The 19,313-nt window shown below is 39.7% G+C and overlaps 1 protein-coding gene and 1 long non-coding RNA gene across 8 annotated transcripts in view; both read right to left on the reverse strand.

The window, feature by feature from the left end:
- Positions 1-4,711, reverse strand: part of LOC113095411 (CD166 antigen homolog) — a 37,002-nt gene extending 32,291 nt beyond the window's left edge. For 2 of the 7 annotated variants that reach the window (XR_003288336.1, XR_003288337.1), the window contains exon 1: positions 4,384-4,665. Coding sequence is in view for 5 of the 7 variants with exons in the window: in XM_026260930.1 (XP_026116715.1) it covers positions 4,384-4,483 (100 nt within the window). In the remaining 2 variants the exon portion in view is untranslated. Of the gene's footprint in view, positions 1-4,383 lie in introns of all 7 variants that reach the window. The other 5 variants (XM_026260926.1, XM_026260929.1, XM_026260930.1 and 2 more) reach the window with 4 other exon arrangements.
- Positions 4,712-11,196: 6,485 nt separating this feature from the next.
- On the reverse strand, positions 11,197-13,190 carry LOC113095408 (uncharacterized). The gene is made up of 3 exons (XR_003288335.1): positions 13,079-13,190; positions 11,712-11,831; positions 11,197-11,327 (listed from the first exon to the last, which is right to left on the reverse strand). It is a non-coding gene; the product is annotated as an uncharacterized LOC113095408 (long non-coding RNA).
- Positions 13,191-19,313: the final 6,123 nt, after the last annotated feature.

The raw sequence follows: 19,313 nt of genomic DNA on the forward strand, positions 1-19,313 counted from the left end.
CATGACGGCGGAGGATCTGACCAAGAGGTATTATATAAATTATAAATAATAATGGCCCATGAACGGATCCCTGAGGGACACCTTGCTTCAGGGGGACAGTGGGTGAGCAAAAATTCTGAAGTGAAATGTAAAACAGTCTGTCAGAGAGATAAGAGGAGAACCAGGAAAGAACAGCACCAGAAATAACCACATCCGAAAGGCGCGAAATGAGTAGTTTATGGGAGACGGTATCGAAGGCAGAGCTGAGGTCGAGCAGCAAAAGCATAGACAGAGAACCAGAATCACCAGAGAAAAGCAGATCATTTAGTACCTTAATTAGTGCAGTTTCAGTACTATGCAAAGGGCGAAAACCAGATTGAAAAGGATCAAAAAGATTATTTTCAACTAGAAAAGACTGGAGCTGGGAGGCAACAGTGCTTTCCAGTAATTTAGCTATGAAGGGGAGATTTGAAATGGGACGATAATTAGATAAAACTGAGGGATCAAGGTTGGGTTTCTTGAGAACAGGGGTAACAGCTGCAGTTTTGAGTGACAGAGGAAATGAAGCAGAGGTAAGAGATGCGATGATTAAGTGAGAGATAGGTGCAGAAATAACTGAATGGCAACGTTTCAGTAGAGTAGTAGGAGCAGGGTCAAGATGACAAGATGAAGGGTTGCATTTCAAGATTAACTCAGAGACAGAAGAAGGAGTAGACAGAGAGAAAAAAGGCAGGGATTGACCAGGTTGATTCGGCAGATAACATATGTTAGTGGCATCATTAAAGAGGCACTGGTTTACGGCATCTGTCTTTTCTAGCATGTGAGCTAAGAATGAAGTGCAAAGTTCATCAGAAGCTAGAGCAACATGAGATGGAGGTTTGGTGAGTTTATTTATTGTGTTGAATAATGCTTTTGGCCTGTTACTTGATTTATTAATTGTAGCAGATACAAAACTGAAATGAGCCAAATTCAGGGCTGATTTATAATTCTTGATATGTTCAGTAAATAAAAGTATAGTAACGCTCAAGCCGTCTACCAGTGGCCTTTAAGATACGGAGTTCAGGAGTGTACCAAGGAGAGGAATGTGTAGTGTCCGTGACGTCAACCGCAGATTCTGAAGAGAGTTTTTTGAAGCTCAAAGTGGGCGGAGTGGGCCGTGGCCATCTTGACAGCACGTCACCGCCCATTGGAACTCAATTGAAACAAGTGAAGCCCATTTTTAGGACTTCAGTTTCTGACGCGCAGACTCAAACTAAGCTTGATGACGACAGCAACCTGTCTGACAGATGTAAATCATCTAGTAGCTGTGCGTGAAAACTGCTATCGTTAATCTTGCAGAGACGGCAAGCTTGAGCGGGGAGTTTTTTGGCGTGAGTGAGCAGGAGTAATTATTCTGATTAATTATTTTGTATAGTATTTTAAAATGTAACGCCAGTACGCCATATTAAGTTAATTGCCTGCGAGCTTCTCCTCCTGTCTGTACGGTAATTTCTCTACTGTGAGACAAAGAGTCGAGTGGTTATGACGCAATCGTTAGCCTATTTTTACAAAAACTGTTTCTACAGGGCCATAATGTAACATAGAAGGTAATGGAGCCCTTTATACATTGTCGTGTATCTTTAGAAATAAATAATGGACAAATGGAGTCTTTAAACGCCTCAGATGTAAAGTTATTCGCTGTCAAAGTGATGCCAAAATGAATGGGAGTCAATGGGATGCTAACGCAAGTGAAGTTCTGCTACAAGATGGCAGCACTCAGCCGACTTCAACTTCCAGTCGACTTCCTTCCCACCTGGTCACCGCCTTAGACAGTAAAAGAAATGGACACAGCGACCCCATTGGAACTCAACTGAGACAAGCGAAGCCCATTTTTAGCGTTTTTTAGCACTTCCATTTCTGACACGCAGACTCAAACGAAGCTTGACGACGTCAGCAACCTGTCTGACAGATGTAAATCTTCTAAGTGGCTGTGCGTGCAAACTGCCATCGTTAATCTTGCAGAGACGACGAGCTTGAGCAGGGAGTTCTTTGTCATGAGTGAGCAGGAGTAAGTATTCGGATTAATTATTTTGTATAGTATTTTAAAATGTAACGCCAGTACGCCATATTAAGTTAATTGCCTGCGAGCTTCTCCTCCTGTCTGTACGGTAATGCGACAGAGAGTCGAGTTTTTTTACAAAAACTGTTTATACGGGGCCATAATGTAACATAGAAGGTAATGGAGCCCTTTATACATTGTCGTGTATCTTTAGAAATAAATAATGGACAAACGCCTCAGATGTAAAGTTATTCGCTGCCAAAGTGACGCCAAAATGAATGGGAGTCAATGGGAATGCTAACGCAAGTGAAGTTCTGCTAAAAGATGGCAGCCCCCACCCGACGTCAACTTCTGGTCGAGTTCCTTGCCGCCTGGTCACCGCACGTCACTCCCGGATAATTGAAAATGTCAAAAAGGCGGGAGCTGGTTGCTGAAGCCACGCCCACCTAGCTCGACGGCAGTGTCAGCGGCAATTCATGTCACTCAAGTGGCCACGCCCTTAATTATGCAGAATTTTAAGGCTTAAAGGGGGGGTGAAATGCTATTTCATGCATACTGAGTTTTTTACACTGTTAAAGAGTTGGATTCCCATGCTAAACATGGACAAAGTTTCAAAAATTAAGTTGTACGTTTGAAGGAGTATTTCTGTTCCAAAAATACTCCTTCCGGTTTGTCACAAGTTTCGTAAAGTTTTTTTCGAGTATGGCTCTGTGTGACGTTAGATGGAGCGGAATTTCCTTATATGGGTCCTGAGGGCACGTCTGCCGGAAGAGCGCACGCTCCCATATAGCAGAGCAATGAGAGGCTGAGCACAGACAATCACTGATCAGAGCGAGAGCGTCGCGAAATGTCACAAAAGGAGTGTGTTTTTGGTTGCCAGGGCAAGACAACCCTGCACAGATTACCAAAGAAAAAACAGCATTAAGGGACCAGTGGATGGAGTTTATTTTTAAAGAGCATCAATGGAGTTGTGCAAGTGTTTGTGTTTGTTCCCTGCATTTCGAAAATGCTTGTTTTACAAACAAGGCCCAGTTTGACGACGGATTTGCGTATCGTTTATTTCTTAAGGATGATGCAATCCCAACGAAAAAGGGTCACGATTGTGTGTTGGAACCGCAGGCGGTGAGTAAAACTGCTTAAAATATCTCTGCCTCCTTGTTAGTGCGTCCGCCTCCCATCGGAGACCTGGGTCCGAGCCCCGCTCGGAGCGAGTTGTCGTTGCTGCTGCTGCTCTCGTTCAGTTTCAGCCTCGGGATCTGATTCTGGATCATAAATAATCTGAATCTGACTGTTAGCCATGGTTTGTTATGGATGATGATTTTTTCCTCAAGGTAAAGTCACAGCTTCCACATGCTCTCAACGCAAAAGCCTACTGGCGCTCGTGATTCTTTAGCTCCGCCCACACGTCACGCCTCCAGTCGGTCTTGTTTTTCCGGGAAAAATCTGTACAGACTATCTTTCTCTTATGAATATAATAAAACTAAAGACTTTTTGGAGTTATGAAGGATGCAGTACTACTCTATAGGTACTCAAGATTAACAGGATATTGAGTGAAAAGGAGCATTTCACCCCCCCCCCCTCCTTAATATAATTTAAACGAATGAGCTATAAAAAAAATCACCCCCCACAGTTGACATGAAGGGCATAATTACCTATATAGACAAAAATAATAATTTGAACCAGGCTGTAAACATTTTTTTTTTTCTGCTGTAAAGTTTTTTACATTTTTACATGGGGAGTTTATGGGATTGACCCCTTTTGCAGCCAGCCTTCAGCGGCCAGTCCTTATTGGCAAAGGCAGATAAACGACTCTACTCGAGGTGTAACGCTAAACAAAACCAAAAGTAGCCCGGTCTTTAAAGTATTTATACGAATTATATAATTTTACTTCTGTAAGCGCTTAAAAGTAAGCACAAAACCGACAAGCTCGTGTTTTCACCAGACAATAGAGACGCGTTCGTCTGAAGAAGTAACTATAGCAACAGGTTGCTCGAGCTTTACCGTTATACCGTAACTCAGACTAATTGGCGGTAAAAGTTATTTTAATAAATCGGACTCCTCTGAAAGTCGTCTGTTCGCACCCTTATATGTGAGCTAGTTCAGAACAGACGGCACTTAATTAGGTTAATTTCAAGTTACTAAACGGGCAGACACAACCTCACAACCGTTGGTTGTTGATTGTTTCGTGATAATACTTTTAATTCGACAGACATATACAGTAGCATTAAAATAGTATGTCATTCTCAGAGGCACTGATTGTCAATGAACATTTACGTATGCAGTACGAAACGAACTAAGAAGCGGGTGGCGTAGTTATTGTCGACATTTTGTAGACGAATCATACGAAATATTTAGAAAACCCTTACCTGTGAGTAGTGAGAAGCACAAGAAAAAAACTCCGAGTAACGTAAGTCGCATATAAGTAACCCGCGAAGATGTGGTGAGAGGAAACGTCCCTTTCTGCATTTTAAAACGATGTTAAACTCCAGTCCTGAGCTACAGAAACAAGATGTCCTTCTCCCTCAGGAAATATGCAATGCGATACTCTTAACCCACTGAGAGATAAAAATGTGAGAATGACCACGTGTTTGTCCAGCCCTTTCCTGAGTAGAGATCCGATCTAACTCTCCTTCACAATCCACTTAACTTTACTCCCACTTATACTTTCACATAGACCCTTAATGACTATGACACATGGGAATTTACCGAGAGATCCAGACTTTTTTGTTGTTGTACTGTACTAAAAAGGGGAGACTGGGGCTAGAGAGGGCTAGATTTTAGTAAGTAAAAAAAAAAGCCTGTTTTCTTTAGCAGGGGTTTTGTCTGTTGGTAGGCTCTCTAACACTATAGCTTAATTTCAAAACTCTATTAAATAAGTATAACATTTGTTCATTTAATAACCAAATAATGCTTTTGTAATAATGCTCAAACAAGAGTGCATACAGAAAATGACTTTCAAGAAAGAGGACAAAAATCACTGGAGTAAAAAACCCTGGTCTTTCCTGTTTATTAGATATACTTTATGGCAATGCAGAACTGGCAAAACTTTTTTTTCGTTCAAGTTTTAACAAATGTTGAATGGGAAACATGTTTCTGTATTCTGGTTAATTTCTATGGGTAGCCTACAGGAGGAAAAAGTAATAATAATATGTTCCACAGGAATCCGGAAATTTGGGGCTAAGTTGGTTTGATTCTGATAAGAAGTCAGGAAGCACTGTGGTCTCTGAGATTGTGCATTTTGGAGTATTTAGTTCTCACTGAATAACAGAGTACACTGTGTCTTCTCAGTAAACTGAGACACCCATAGCTTTACAAACTTTAATACCTAACAAGTCATCTCAAAAGTAGACTTTATGTTATAAACGTCACAGTTTTCTTTAGGTTAAAAAATGTAAGTAAAGCGACAACTCATGAGACTTCCATTTTAACAAACAGGATAAGAAATCTCAGCATAATTTACTTTATTTATTTGATGTCAGGAAGAGGGGGTTTTAAAAGTGTGGGGTGTGGGTGGAATGCATTGAGACATCAGGATAGATAACACAGATCAAGAGAAAATTCCTCGTGAGTTTCTACATGGTTTCTACTTTCTTTTAACATATTCAGACCAACAGCATGATTAAAAGTGTGATAATCCTTGTTTTTTTCTTTTTATTATCTTTTTTTTATAATTTTTTTTTCAACATTTCAATACACAATAGAGGGACTTAGATTTGAATACAATATTGACAGTTACATCTTACTTCAAAATAGTTCCAAATTAATTCAGAATAGTATCAACTGTTCCATCTCCTTACAATACACACTAGTGGTGTTTCACTTCGGAATGTTGCAGCATTTTGGACAAAAATGTTGAATTAATTATTGAAGGACTTGAACATGAAAACAATGGAACCTCTAGACATGGTCACTGAAAAACAAACAAACAAAAACCTCGCCACTACTATTCTGTTGGATAAAACATTTGGGGACTGGATTATACTGTTGTATTAAGGTTATACTATCCTGCATAGCAAAAAAATCTACAGAGGAAAGGGAATTAACAAATATAGACTAAAGATTTTTATTACACTACATTCTTAAAAATAAAGGTGCTTAAAAGGTTCTTCACAGCAATGCCATGGAAGAACCATTTTTGGTTTCACAAAGAACCATTTAGTCAAAAGTATCTTTAAAGAATCATCTCTTACTTACCTTTTTATAATCAGATGTTAACGGTTATGTCATGACCCAGGCCTCTGTCTCTCTCTCCAACAGCCACAGGGCACCTTCTCCTGTACTAATGCCTTGCTGAACCACATTACCCATATGCCCCGCACATCGGACTAATCACCACCAGGTGTTCCTCATTCCACTCCATATTTAAACTGAAGCCAAACACTCACACAATGCGAAGTCTTGTTTAGCCTGTCTTGGATTTCTGAGCGTTTATTTCCTGACTGTTTACCTATGTATTGTTTTGGACTGCTCTGATTCTATAGAAACGACCTTGATTCTGATTGTCTCCGCTGATGCTGTTGTCTGACCTCTGCCTGGTACTTCTATGTTTTCTAAATAAACATTGCACATGGATCCGAATGTCTCTGACTCCTCGTTACAGGTTCTTTATGGAATCATTTAAACAAAAAAAGTTTTTCTGTGGAATCGTAAAGCAACTTTATTTTTAAGAGTGTAGCCTACTTGATGAGGATGTAGCAGCAATGAAGAGTAGCGACAGTGTACTTCTCAGATAAAAACTCCCAGCATCAGGGTCAGACAACTTTGTGTGCTTCTCTGCTCTTGTTTGTTTTGCTTAGTCCATGTAACATTTACCTGCATTCCACCCACACAACTTTATAAATTTCATGGTTCTTTATATTTACCCTTACCAAAAAGTAGTATACTTCAAGTTTATTTGATTAATTATACTTATGAAAAGTTCAAGTATATTTTTAAGTATACTTTATGTATCAAGTATACAAATATCAGTGTTCTAGTAGTATCTAGTAGTCTTAAAGAAGACGTGCTGCTCAAATCTCGAAACACTCTTCATTAACTGCAAGCCGTTCTATTCGCCGCGGGAGTTTCATTCGTTCATTCTGGTCAGTGTTTACATCCCTCCGCAAGCGCATGTGAGCTCAGCTTTACAGAAACTCGCTGATCAGATTACAGAGACAGAACAACAACACCCGGACTCTGTTTTAATCATTCTCTGGGACTTTAACAAAGCCAATCTGTCCCGTGAACTGCCAAAATACAGACAGCATGTTACTTGTCCCACAAGAGACAGTAATATATTGGATCACTGTTACACCACAATAAAGGATGCATATCACTCTGTTCCACGAGCAGCTTTGGGACGTTCTGATCACCTTCTGATTCATCTTATACCGTCCTACAGGCAGAAACCAAAATCAGCTAAACCTGTATCAAGGACTGTAAAAAGATGGACTAATGAAGCAGAGCAGGATTTACAATCTTGTTTTGACCTCACTGATTGGAGTGTTTTTGAAGCTGCTACCACCGATCTGGACGTATTCACAGAGACCGTAACCTCATATATCAGTTTCTGTGAGGATATGTGTATTCCTACAAAGACTCAAATAATTTACAATAATGACAAACCGTGGTTCACTGCAAAACTCAGACAGCTCCGCCAGGCCAAAGAAGATGCTTACGTGAAGGGGGACAATGTCTTGTATAAACAGGCTAAATACACACTGGAAAAAGAGATCAAAGTGGCAAAAAGGAATTATTCTGAAAAAATAAGGACTCAGTTCACTTCCAACGACTCCGCATCAGTGTGGAAAAGTCTAAAGAAGATCACCAATTACAAGACACCACCCCCCAGCACTGTAGAGAATCAACGACTGGCAGACGATCTGAACGAGTTCTACTGCAGGTTTGAAAGAACACCCATCACCTGCCCTGAACGCCTCCCCACAAAACCATTCACACCATTCACAACTCCTGCAACCAGCCCCGAATGCCTCTCCAAACAACCGTTCACACCATTAACAGCTCCTGCAACCCATCCTGAACACCTCTCCTATCAAGCACTCTCACCATTCACACCTCCTGCATCCCCCCTCTCAGGTGGGGCACCTGCAATTCAGATCAGCGAGGATGCGGTGCGACAGGTCTTCCGGAAGCAGAAAAGGAAAAAAGCACCAGGCCCAGATTGTGTTACACCAGCCTGTCTGAAATCCTGTGCTGACCAGCTGGCCGCCATCTTCACACAGATCTTCAACAGATCGCTGGAGCTGTGCGAAGTCCCTTCATGCTTCAAACGTTCCACCATCATCCCCATCCCTAAGAAACCCAAAATTACAGGACTAAATGACTACAGGCCTGTGGCTCTAACATCTGTAGTCATGAAGTCATTTGAAAAACTGGTGCTGGGCCACCTGAAGGACATCACTGGGCCCTTGCTGGATCCTCTTCAGTTTGCCTACAGAGCAAACAGGTCTGTGGACGATGCAGTAAACATTGGACTGCATTATGTTCTGCAACACCTAGACAGACCGGGGACTTATGTGAGGATCCTGTTTGTGGACTTCAGCTCGGCCTTCAACAAGATCATCCCAAACCTCCTCCTGCCCAAACTAAATCAGCTCTCCGTGCCCACCTCCGTCTGTCAGTGGATCAACAGCTTCCTGACAGACAGGCAGCAGCTAGTGAGGCTGGGAAAATACACATCCAGCACCCGTACAATCAGCACCGGAGCTCCCCAGGGCTGTGTTCTCTCCCCACTGCTCTTCTCCCTGTACACCAACGATTGCACATCTAAGGACCCCTCTGTCAAGCTCCTGAAGTTTGCAGACGACACCACACTCATCGGCCTCATTCAGGACGGTGACGAGTCTGCTTACAGACAGGAGGTAAAAGAGCTGGCTGTCTGGTGCAGTCTCAACAACCTGGAGCTTAACACCCTCAAAATAGTGGAGATGATCGTGGACTTCAGGAGAAACCCCCCTGCACTCCCCCCACTCACCATCATGAACAGCACTGTGACTGCAGTGGAGTCATTCAGGTTCCTGGGAACCACCATCTCTCAGGACCTGAAGTGGGACATTCACATTGACTCCATTGTGAAAAAGGCCCAGCAAAGGTTGTACTTCCTCCACCAGCTGAGGAAGTTTAACCTGCCACAAGAGCTGCTGAAACAGTTCTACTCCACCATCATTGAATCCATCCTCTGTATTTCAGTAACTGTCTGGTTCAGCTCAGCTTCTAAATCTGACCTCAGAAGACTACAGAGGGTAGTCCGGACTGCTGAACGAATCATCGGTTCAACTCTCCCATCTATTCAAGAACTGTACTTATCCAGAGTGAGAAAAAGGGCTGTCAAAATCACTCTGGACCCCTCACATCCAGCACACTCCCTCTTTGAACTGTTGCCATCTGGTCGACGCTACAGAGCACTGAGCACTAGAACGACCAGACACAGGACCAGTTTCTTCCCTCAGGCAATCCATCTTATGAACAGCTGATAATAACGGCGAACACACTACACTTTATATTTATATACACATACACTTTATTTATCTAACACACATACTTAGTATACACTTAAATTTTGCACATTATATATATGTACATACATAACTGCATTTTGTAACATACCTGCCTACAATTGTCATTTGTATATTGTCATTCACTATCTACTTATTTGTATTTTTTATTCTTTTATTAAGTGTTTTATGTTCTGTCGCTGTCATTCTGTTGTACTGCGGAGCTTCTGTCACGAAAACAAATTCCTCGTATGTGTAAACATACCTGGCAATAAAGCTCATTCTGATTCTGATTCTGATTTCTGATACTTGTAAGTGTACTGTTTCAATACACTAAACACTATACTATACACTAAATTGGCCCACTTTATAGTTTATAAAAGTATACTTTTAAGTATCCTTTAAGTATAACAGTAGCAAACTTTGACTAGTTAATCTCTAGATTTGTAGTTTGTAATTATACTAAAAGTGAATTTATAGGTTTACTGATAGTTTGCTAATTAAATACTTTGTACACTTTAAAGTATAGTCTCAGTAAACTACTAGTCTAGTTTTATACTGCAGGTATACTCATATGTTTTCTTTAAGTGAACTTTACATCATACTTTAAGTATTCTACTATTTCCCTATTTAGGTTTTAATTTTTATATATTTTGTTATATGAATATCTGAACATACAAAACAACCAAATAAACAACAACAAAAAAGAAACAAAAAAACATTTTCTTCTAGCTTCATGGATTCTTTTTTTAAACACTTTAATGTGAGTAAGTTTAATAAAAATTAAATAACATTTTGAACAAAAAGCCTCGGTCAACATTTTATTCCATAACGTTACAGTTTTTATGCTGTTTCATGTCGGATGATGGTGTTACATGTGTTAGCATCCATTGTTTCTTTTTTCTTCTTCGCTTCTGTTTTTTTATTAATTTTTTTGTAAATTCTGTGCAGATGTGTACTAGCGCCCTTTACAGTATAATAATGAAAACATGGAGTATAGCTCAAATATATTTAGACTTTTTTTATGTATGTCAAGTTTACTTCAGTGTAATTTTAAGTATATTTCTGAGGAGTATATTAAGCCCATTTCTGAGAAGTACATATAACGTAAACTAAAAGCATACTTTCCTATTTTAGTTTAAAAGAAGAATACTAATAGCACACTTGAATAAACTTATTTTCCATAAGGGTAGTAAATTAATGTTGCAGGAACACTACACTATTTTTGAAAATAGGCTCATTTTCCAACTCTCCTAAATAGTTTAGTTTTAATGTTTTCGAATCCATTTAGCAGATCTCCGGGTCTGGCGGTAGCACTTTAGCTTAGCATAGATGGTTGAATCTGATTAGACCGTTAGCATCTCGCTCAAAAATGACCAAAGAATTCTGATATTTTTCCTAGACTGATGGAAAACAAAAATTTGCGATTTTCTACGCTTACATGGTTAGAAACTACACTCATAATCAAGGAACTTTGCTTCTGTACCATGGGTGCAGCAGGTGCAATGATATTATGCAGCACCTGAAAAGTCCTCGGCTAACTTTCAGGCGCTGCATAATATCATTGTAAATATCACATATTGCCCCTTTCAATTGAAACGGTCAGTCAAGTTTGCATTATTTGGGAAAACAACTTCCATTTTAATAAAATATATCTAAAACAAACATGATTAATGTAAAATTTTAAAAGAAAAATGGTTGTTTTGTTATAGCTTTAGGACCAAGGGCGCCGCCATCTTGCAGTACCACCACATGTGACGTCACGGGGTTGGATCGCTCCGATGGCCAGTGCAGAAATATAAGCATGTCTTTAAAATCTATAACAAAACAAAACAAAAAATCTTTAAAATGGTTACATTAATTATGTTTGTTAAATATATTTTAATCAAAGGGGAAATCACTTTATTAAATAATGTTAACTTAATTGACTACCTCATTTCCACTAATTCTGCCCAAGCCGTCAAACTGACGTCATCATTAAAGGAATGCCATTCCAAAGCGGAAGTAAATGTTCAGATTTCGATTAAAGAGTACAAAAACAATTTTTTTTTTTCATGCGGATTAATTTAACGGATTAATTGTTTAGGTACACCAAGACATTGGTGCGCTAGTAAAGTATATAAAGTCAATCTTTAATATTGGCTAGCTGTCGATGTTTCTTTATCTTTAATCAGCTTGGGTGGGGACATTTCAGGTCTTACACAGAGTTGTTTTCATTCATCCAGAGCATAATTGATCATTTCCAGGAAAAGTCCTGTTTCCACACACCAGCATGTCATTGGGAATGTCCAACTTTTTCCATACTGCATCCATGGAATTTACTGAGGAAAGAAGGATACAGCCAAACTTGCTGTAAAATATGGTTTGCATACAGATTGCAATAGGTCTAAGGTGACAGGATGTTTTATTTCCTCCCCATGGTGAATGCCAAAGATCCTTGAAGTAATAAATTATGTACAAAACTATTTAAGCCCATGTTGTTATTTCATTTTCTGTGTCATTTCAGGACATTCCTTTAATTTATAGGTTTACACCCTTTCCCTTTTTCTTCTTCTTCTAAAGCATTAAAAAGAAGCTGAGAAAAAAAGGGGTTTGCTGGGAGGTCACGTGATTTCCCATATGAACTCAAGCTCACTCAATAGCCCACAGCCCACCCTTTTGGCCATCCTGCCAAAATCCCCTTTCATATTGTAATGCTTCACCTTTTTTCATGAGTCAAACCGATAACAATGAAATGAAAAAATGTATGACATGAAGTTATGGAAGATAGATTCCATTTTATACTGTAAGCAGAATCCGGTTTGACTTCCACAAATGAAGGAAATTCTTTTTTTTGCCATCAAACAAAGAAAAAGACGTCAACACAGGCGATGGTCAGTGGTGATGACAGAAATGAGATTCTGAAACACTGTTAGGGAGATTATGTTCATTTATTACAGCTTTACAGTAGTAACAATATTTGTTCTTTTTTTTTGTCATATTTCAGTAGTAACAATATTTGTTCATTTTTTTTTGTCATATTTTATTGTTAACAAAGGACATTTTTTGAAAATGTGAAATATTACATGCATTGATTTGTTTATGAATTTTGAGAATAGTGTCTTAAAAAACATTGTTTCAGTTTCATTTTCATATGTTTTAGGTTAAAGACACGGTTACATATATTCAAGAGCTGTATTAGATTTGTTAAAATACAGATCGAAACAAAAGTGTTTTTGCTTTATATTTTGATTAAAATGTTATTAAAATCTAAAGCATTATTTTTTGTGCTTTTAGTCTGTTATGAAAAAATAGGGAAAGTCCCTGAAGCCGTATCATGGCACTTTGGGGACTTTTTATTTATTTATTATTTTACACATTTTATTCCAGTGCATATTTCTCAGGAAATATATGTATATATCACTTTTTTAGCAAGTACAACTGATTATCATTTAATACAAAACAATTCATGAATAAATTGTAAAATGTAAATGACAAAATTAGTGTTTAGACTAACAAATATTCTAATTAATAAATGGTATAAATGTTTACAATTTTAAGTGTAAATGAGAATCTTCCTCAAACTCACATTCATGAAAGATACCATTGTCTTGAGAGGTTCACATGCAGTTGATAGTTCAACCTTCATTTACAATAGTTGATTTTCTGAAAGGAGTTTAACTTTTCTTGTGTCAGATGCTACCCAGCAGCTACAGCTAAATGTGATCTTTCAGTTTCTCAAAACATGATCCCAGCCCTACCTCTCATTGCCTTAAAAGGACTGTACAGCTGCAGTTCATATAAAGCACATGAATAAATAGTTCATGAAAACATTCTTCAATGATATCCAGAACAATGGCGCCATCTAGTTGTTTCAGTTAAAAATGTAAATGTTAAAAGTTTTGTAGCTGTATTTCTAAACTCTTTGTTTATAGCATACAACCTAAACCTACACGGACATTGTTTTGATCCTTTAAATTAAGTTTTTAGCGGATGGGGAATTACTAATGCTAAATGTGTGCTCATTTTAATTACCCCCCAAAATGCTCATATTAGATCCTTACTTGGGTCATTTTTTTCATACCTTCATTTAGTTTAATGCCATGCTTAGATTTTGTTGGCCTTTAATTAATCTTTCAGTTAGTTACCTTCCCTTGAGCTGTAATTCCTTTGAAAATATAGTAAATTGTGTGCATACTGTGCAGTACACTAAAACAATAACTAATATAGCAGCTGAATCAAACTTAAACTTAGCAATAAACGCAATATTTTGTTTGTATTTTGGCTTTAAACGTAGATAAAACTGAAAGCTACAAATAAAGAGAGAAGATATTATTTTCCACACACAAGATGGCGCCAGTATGCTAACACAATACACGTGTAGCAGATTTACGACTTTTTTTTTTTTCCACGGAAAGCTGAACTTTTTGTGATTTGGTTAATTCGGTGTTTGCTAACAGGCGGTTTGTCCAATAGTATAGGGTGATCCAAACATCCAACAGTTTCGTGTTTCTCCAGGGTTTAGGAAAGATCAGCAATGGCAACCACAAGAACCTCAGACAACCATTCTGGTTGTGAAAGTGTGGTTAGGTTCATGAGGACATGATTAAGGATGTCAAACAGACTTCTTCAGGTCTTCTCTTTGAGTTTTTCATGTCTTTAAAGTTTTTACGCTCTACCTCAGCAATACAGAGAACTGATGAGCTATCTGAGAGACTTCTCATAAAACCCCCTTTACCTACTTTTGTGATTCAGCCATGACAAATATTTTCAGGTTTTATGGGCAAGTTTTATAGACTAATTCGTAAGCATTCTGAAAAAACAGACTTGTGATTGATTTACAGTTGGCTTACTGAGATTATGTGCAGAGGTTTTAACAGTTTCCAGTACTCACAACCACCCACATTAGTTCAAACAGATTATATCTACCAGTGGAAATATCATAGATAACTTTCACAAGTTTAACCAAAATAGCAATCAAATGCCTTATTATCGAAGAGGACTTTGTCACAGGATGTTAAACATGTTGAACTGTTTTTATTCTGTATATTTTAAATTCAGAGAGAGTGTCTTTAACTTTTGTTTGTTTGTTTTGGGTGGGCTCCACAATGTGTGTTGCAGATGGCCATACTCTCACAGAATCCCTCCATCCAGTTAATACGAGTTTTACTCTCATGCCACAGAGTTGCTATTTTTTTACCCTCACTTTGCCACATTCCTTAAAGTATCTTAATGCCATTTGTTAGATAAGGCCCAACTCTTATTTTAAGGAAAACTCATTGATACGCCTCTCTACAACCATTTCAAAGTTATGTATGTCTATAAATATTGAATGAAAGGTGCTGGTTTTTATCAGAAGGACTACCATGGTACGCCAACAGGCTAAGGTTTCGTGGCTTTGGTCATTCCCCAGTGGCCCTTTCCAGCCCTGTGCTGAGGCAGAGATTAAAGCTAACGGGCCTGTTTTTCTCAGACTCAGACTAAATCCCACCCTCTCTTCTTCCTGTGAGAACACTCTGTCTCAGACAGCTCTTGCACTCTCTCCGAGGGAGAAAGTAAGGTCAAGCGGACCTGCACTTGAGAGCTGCTGTGGATTCCCCCTCGGGGAAGATGCAGCACTTTTCTCTGAAGATACAGCCCTCAGAAAATTCACGGAAATGGGTGGAGGAGAAAAGCCAGAACAGCATCACCTAAAGATCAGCTCGGGGCATGTTACAAGAGCAGTCGACTTTGGAATTGGAGGAATTTGAGGCAAATGGACACCATTTGAGCCCTGAAATTTGAGTGGACGCTTTGCACAGCTCAGATACCCATGTCTTGCCTTCCAGCCTCTCATCGCCCTCCCGGAGCCTTAATAAAACAAACAGGTCACGTGGTCAGGTCACATTCCCATGAGTTTATCCGACGATTAGAGAGCTGGCCGATTGAAAAGCCATTAATAAAGATGGCCATCCTTTTAAAATCAGATCTACACCTCTTTTCGTTCACTTTGTGGTGTAAATGGCATGGGGAATCTGAATGCAAACTGAACCAGATTGAGAAAAGAATTTGTCTCTCTGTCCCTTTGACCTTCAGTCGTGCCGATCGGGGATCAGCAGCTTGTGATTGTGGTGGGAGACCAGTATGTAAAAAGGGAAAGAGACTACAGACTCAAACCTTTCCCTCTCAAAGGCCCCCAGGGCATCGTTAGGACTCCCGCGAGAGGGGTACTTCCAATGCTGGGTACGGCCATTGAAGAGCGCATCTGGAAAACATTAGTCTATTATTGCCCATGCAGGGCTGTGAGAGAAGGCCTTTCTCATGGGGAGAGTGCGACTCTCTCCCGTCATTATTCCACTGCAGCATGGGTCTGAAATAGTGTGTGGTCAAACGTGTGTGCGTGAGAGGCAGCTAGCGTACAAAACAGATGAAGAGATATGTAAGCGTCTGTGTATGACTCTTTGTTCGAAGGACTGGCAGTTATTATTTTGGAGCAGGAAGTGGAAAGGGGCATCCTTGGCAACAGAGCCCTTCCATCTGGACCACGAGCTAAAACAAGATGGCTTTGTATGCTCGACTCGCCTCCACCTAAAGGGAGCCGCCCGCTGGAGTGGCCTGGCAGGTGCTCGGCCTTCATCCTCAGCGACATCAGCCCAGCTGCTGCAGGACGCCCCACACAGAATCTGTAACTGGGCTTATTTCAATGAGGATTGCACAGACAGTACATTCATGCAAGCAATTTGGCCTTCATCTGGTTTGGATTTGTCAAAAGGCTTAGTATTTTCTCCCGCACCATCTGCATAATAAACCTTGAGCCTGAGGGGTGGATGGGAAGACACTACAGTGCTGTTCATTATTTCAATATATCTATCAGCAATATGGACCCTCCCTCATGTAAGACGTTGCTCGAGGACCCATCTGCGATGGCGGACGATCACAACTTGATCTCACACTCAGTGTTACTGAAAATTTCCACCCCATAATGTGAAATCACACTGAGTTTGGGCTGAACGCCCAGAGCCTGGACGATATGGTCCTCACCGTCACCTCCAAACCCCCCTGCTGAGCCCAGTTCAGTCACTCCTCCAACCCCTCCCCCCATCTCCTCCATCTCCTTCCCAAGAGTCTCTGACTATACCAGCCCCCGCTCTTCTCTGGCCTTGGCCGGGCTGTTATTGAGCGGAGGCATTCAACAGACACTCCCTCAGAGACTAGTGACCTCATCACCAGGCAGGAAGTCAAGGGGTTCAAGTTCTCCTTGTGAAAGTAATCCCACACTTCCCTGAATATTTCATCTGGTGGTGGTGGGGGCCAGTAGAGCGTTGGGAGATGAATTTGGGGGTGTTAGAAAGCCCCAACTCTGTATTTTCTCACTTTTGCCACATCGTCAGTGTTGGATGCTAATTCCTTTTTCTTCACCTCATAAAGAAAATAATTTCAACAGTGGGCTCTGTAGCATCTGGTAACGTGGCAGCAGACGTGGTGAGAGCTAGAGAGGCCTGTGTAAGAGAGAATGACAAAGGAAGGCCAGAAGACATGTTGTAATGAAGGTCTGTTCTCGACGGATGCGTTTCTGAACAAATCATACTGTGTATTCGCGGAGTGCTATTGGAGCACATCTGGTCTAATAACACCCTAATGAGAGAAACAGAATTCTAGAGCTTCATTCCCTATTGCTGATGGTGATCAAGACTGTTTGTGTTTTGTTTTTTTGTTCCTGCCAGGGGTCCATGCCTCAGAAATGTCTCTGCATTGGAGAGCGTTAAACTGATTCGAAATGGACCTAGTTGCATCGGTTTAGGCTAAAATGCACTAAAGTCTGACAAGTATGGGATTATACATGCAGAAAAAGAATACTGGATAAAGAGAAAAACACACATGCAAACTATTTACCAAAGCACATTTTATGCATTGCATGCATGAGAGCTTTTCTTGGCAGATTCATTGGAACTCAGTTTGGAGAAGATTGAAAACACCCCCAACTTAAACTTTTATTAAACACTCCCCTGAGCTCTAATTCGCCTTTAAGCATCCAAACTGATTTTTTTGCAAGTTTAAAGTTCTCTTTAAAGTGAACATTACATTACAGTGATTAAACACTATTTAAAATGTACTTAATTGTTTATATAAAAATAAATGTGATTTATTTTTAACAAAAGTAGTATACTTCAAGTATATATTTAAGTATACTTTTTGTAGCAAATATACAAATATCAGTGTTCTAGTAGTATACTTGTAAGATTACTGTTTCAATACTCCTTGGGACTAAATTGGCCCACTTTCTAGTATATAAAAGTGTACTTTTGGTACTTTCAGATGATTGTGTTACATGTGTTTTCTTCTTGTGTTTTTTTCTTCTTCTGGAAATTCTGTACAGATGTATAATAGCATCCATAAAAGTCAAGTTTGCTTAAATGTCATTTAAGTATATTTCTGAGAAGTACACAAAGCCCATTTCTGAGAAGTAAACTAAAATAAACTAAACAAAAAGCATACTTTCCTATTTTTAGTTTTTAAAAAAAGTATAATAGCACACTTGAATAATCTTCTTTTTCGTAAGGGAAAGGCATCACAAACAGGAAAGAGACAAAGGAGTTTATTGATCTCAAACAAGTTTCCAGATGCTTTAAGGAGATTATGATAATACTTTCAAGACAGATAAATAAGGCAACTGGTATCCAAAGCCTCAGGTTACACTTTACCTTCTTAGAGACACAGCTCAGATGAACACACTAAGCACATGTTATTTTGCAGACACCTGCCCTTTATTCGATAATTCATCACAGCCAGGTAGTGACGATTACATGCATGCAGCCTTTCCACTGACACTGCCAAGAAACCGTACATGCAAATATATGAATTCACACTTCCCACGTGTAAGTCTGGTCTAGACCACTCCTACATGCTTACAAAAAAAAACCCTGCCAGAAAACACGCCAATTGAGAGAGAGAAAGCAAAAGAAGAAAAAAAATCTATCTGAGCTTGCCAGGACTGGTCTGAAGTCTGATACAGAGGACTCAATGAAAAGACATAATCTCACAGTTCATTGACATTAAAACATTTAGTTGTACCTCAAAACCTCAATATGTTTTAAATGTTATCCAACACTCATTCTTAGAAAACACACACCATTTATATGAACATACGTATCTGGCACACCACACCACAACTGTACCACACAGAGTGAGTACAAAAAGCAGGCTGTAGACCAAAAACCAGTGAAGCATTCAGTATGAGTGGCATGTTTGATCGGCAGAACGATTTTTGGTGTAAAAAAAAAATATATAAAAGACTTTCTGTTAATGAGACACAGGACAAACCCTCTGTCTGTATGTGGAGACTTATTGTGTTGTGGAGGACTTTCCAACTTAGTTTCATCAGTGCTGTGATTCAGTCAGTTGCGAAATGGGCCATTCAAATAAAAAGCAGTGCAAAATCTGGCTGAACATTCTGAGATAACCCCACAATGAGATCATTCAGCTCGTATCATCCAACAGTGAACAATCTTAAATCATGATGGACTGTGCTACCCTGTGCCCAGGGAGACTGGAAATTAGTGAAATGTATTCGATATTAGATTGCTGCTCAGCTCATTACTCTGCAGCTGCTGTCTTTTAGTCCCTCTCACAAGGCCTCCTCCACAAATCCATGATCTTACCAGGAAAGTAAGAGCAGCACTGGGCCAAGGACAAACACAATAGTGCACATTTTGGATAGTTTACCAGGGTGATAAAAACTGAAACTGAATTTTTGTAACATGGGGGTGTGGATGGAAAAACAGGGGAGAGGAAGATGAAGGAGACCAAAGAGCGTAGGGGGGGAGGGGAAGAAAAAGTGAGATGGA

This window comes from Carassius auratus, unplaced genomic scaffold (assembly GCF_003368295.1).
Source record: "Carassius auratus strain Wakin unplaced genomic scaffold, ASM336829v1 scaf_tig00215721, whole genome shotgun sequence".
Taxonomy (NCBI): domain Eukaryota; kingdom Metazoa; phylum Chordata; class Actinopteri; order Cypriniformes; family Cyprinidae; genus Carassius; species Carassius auratus.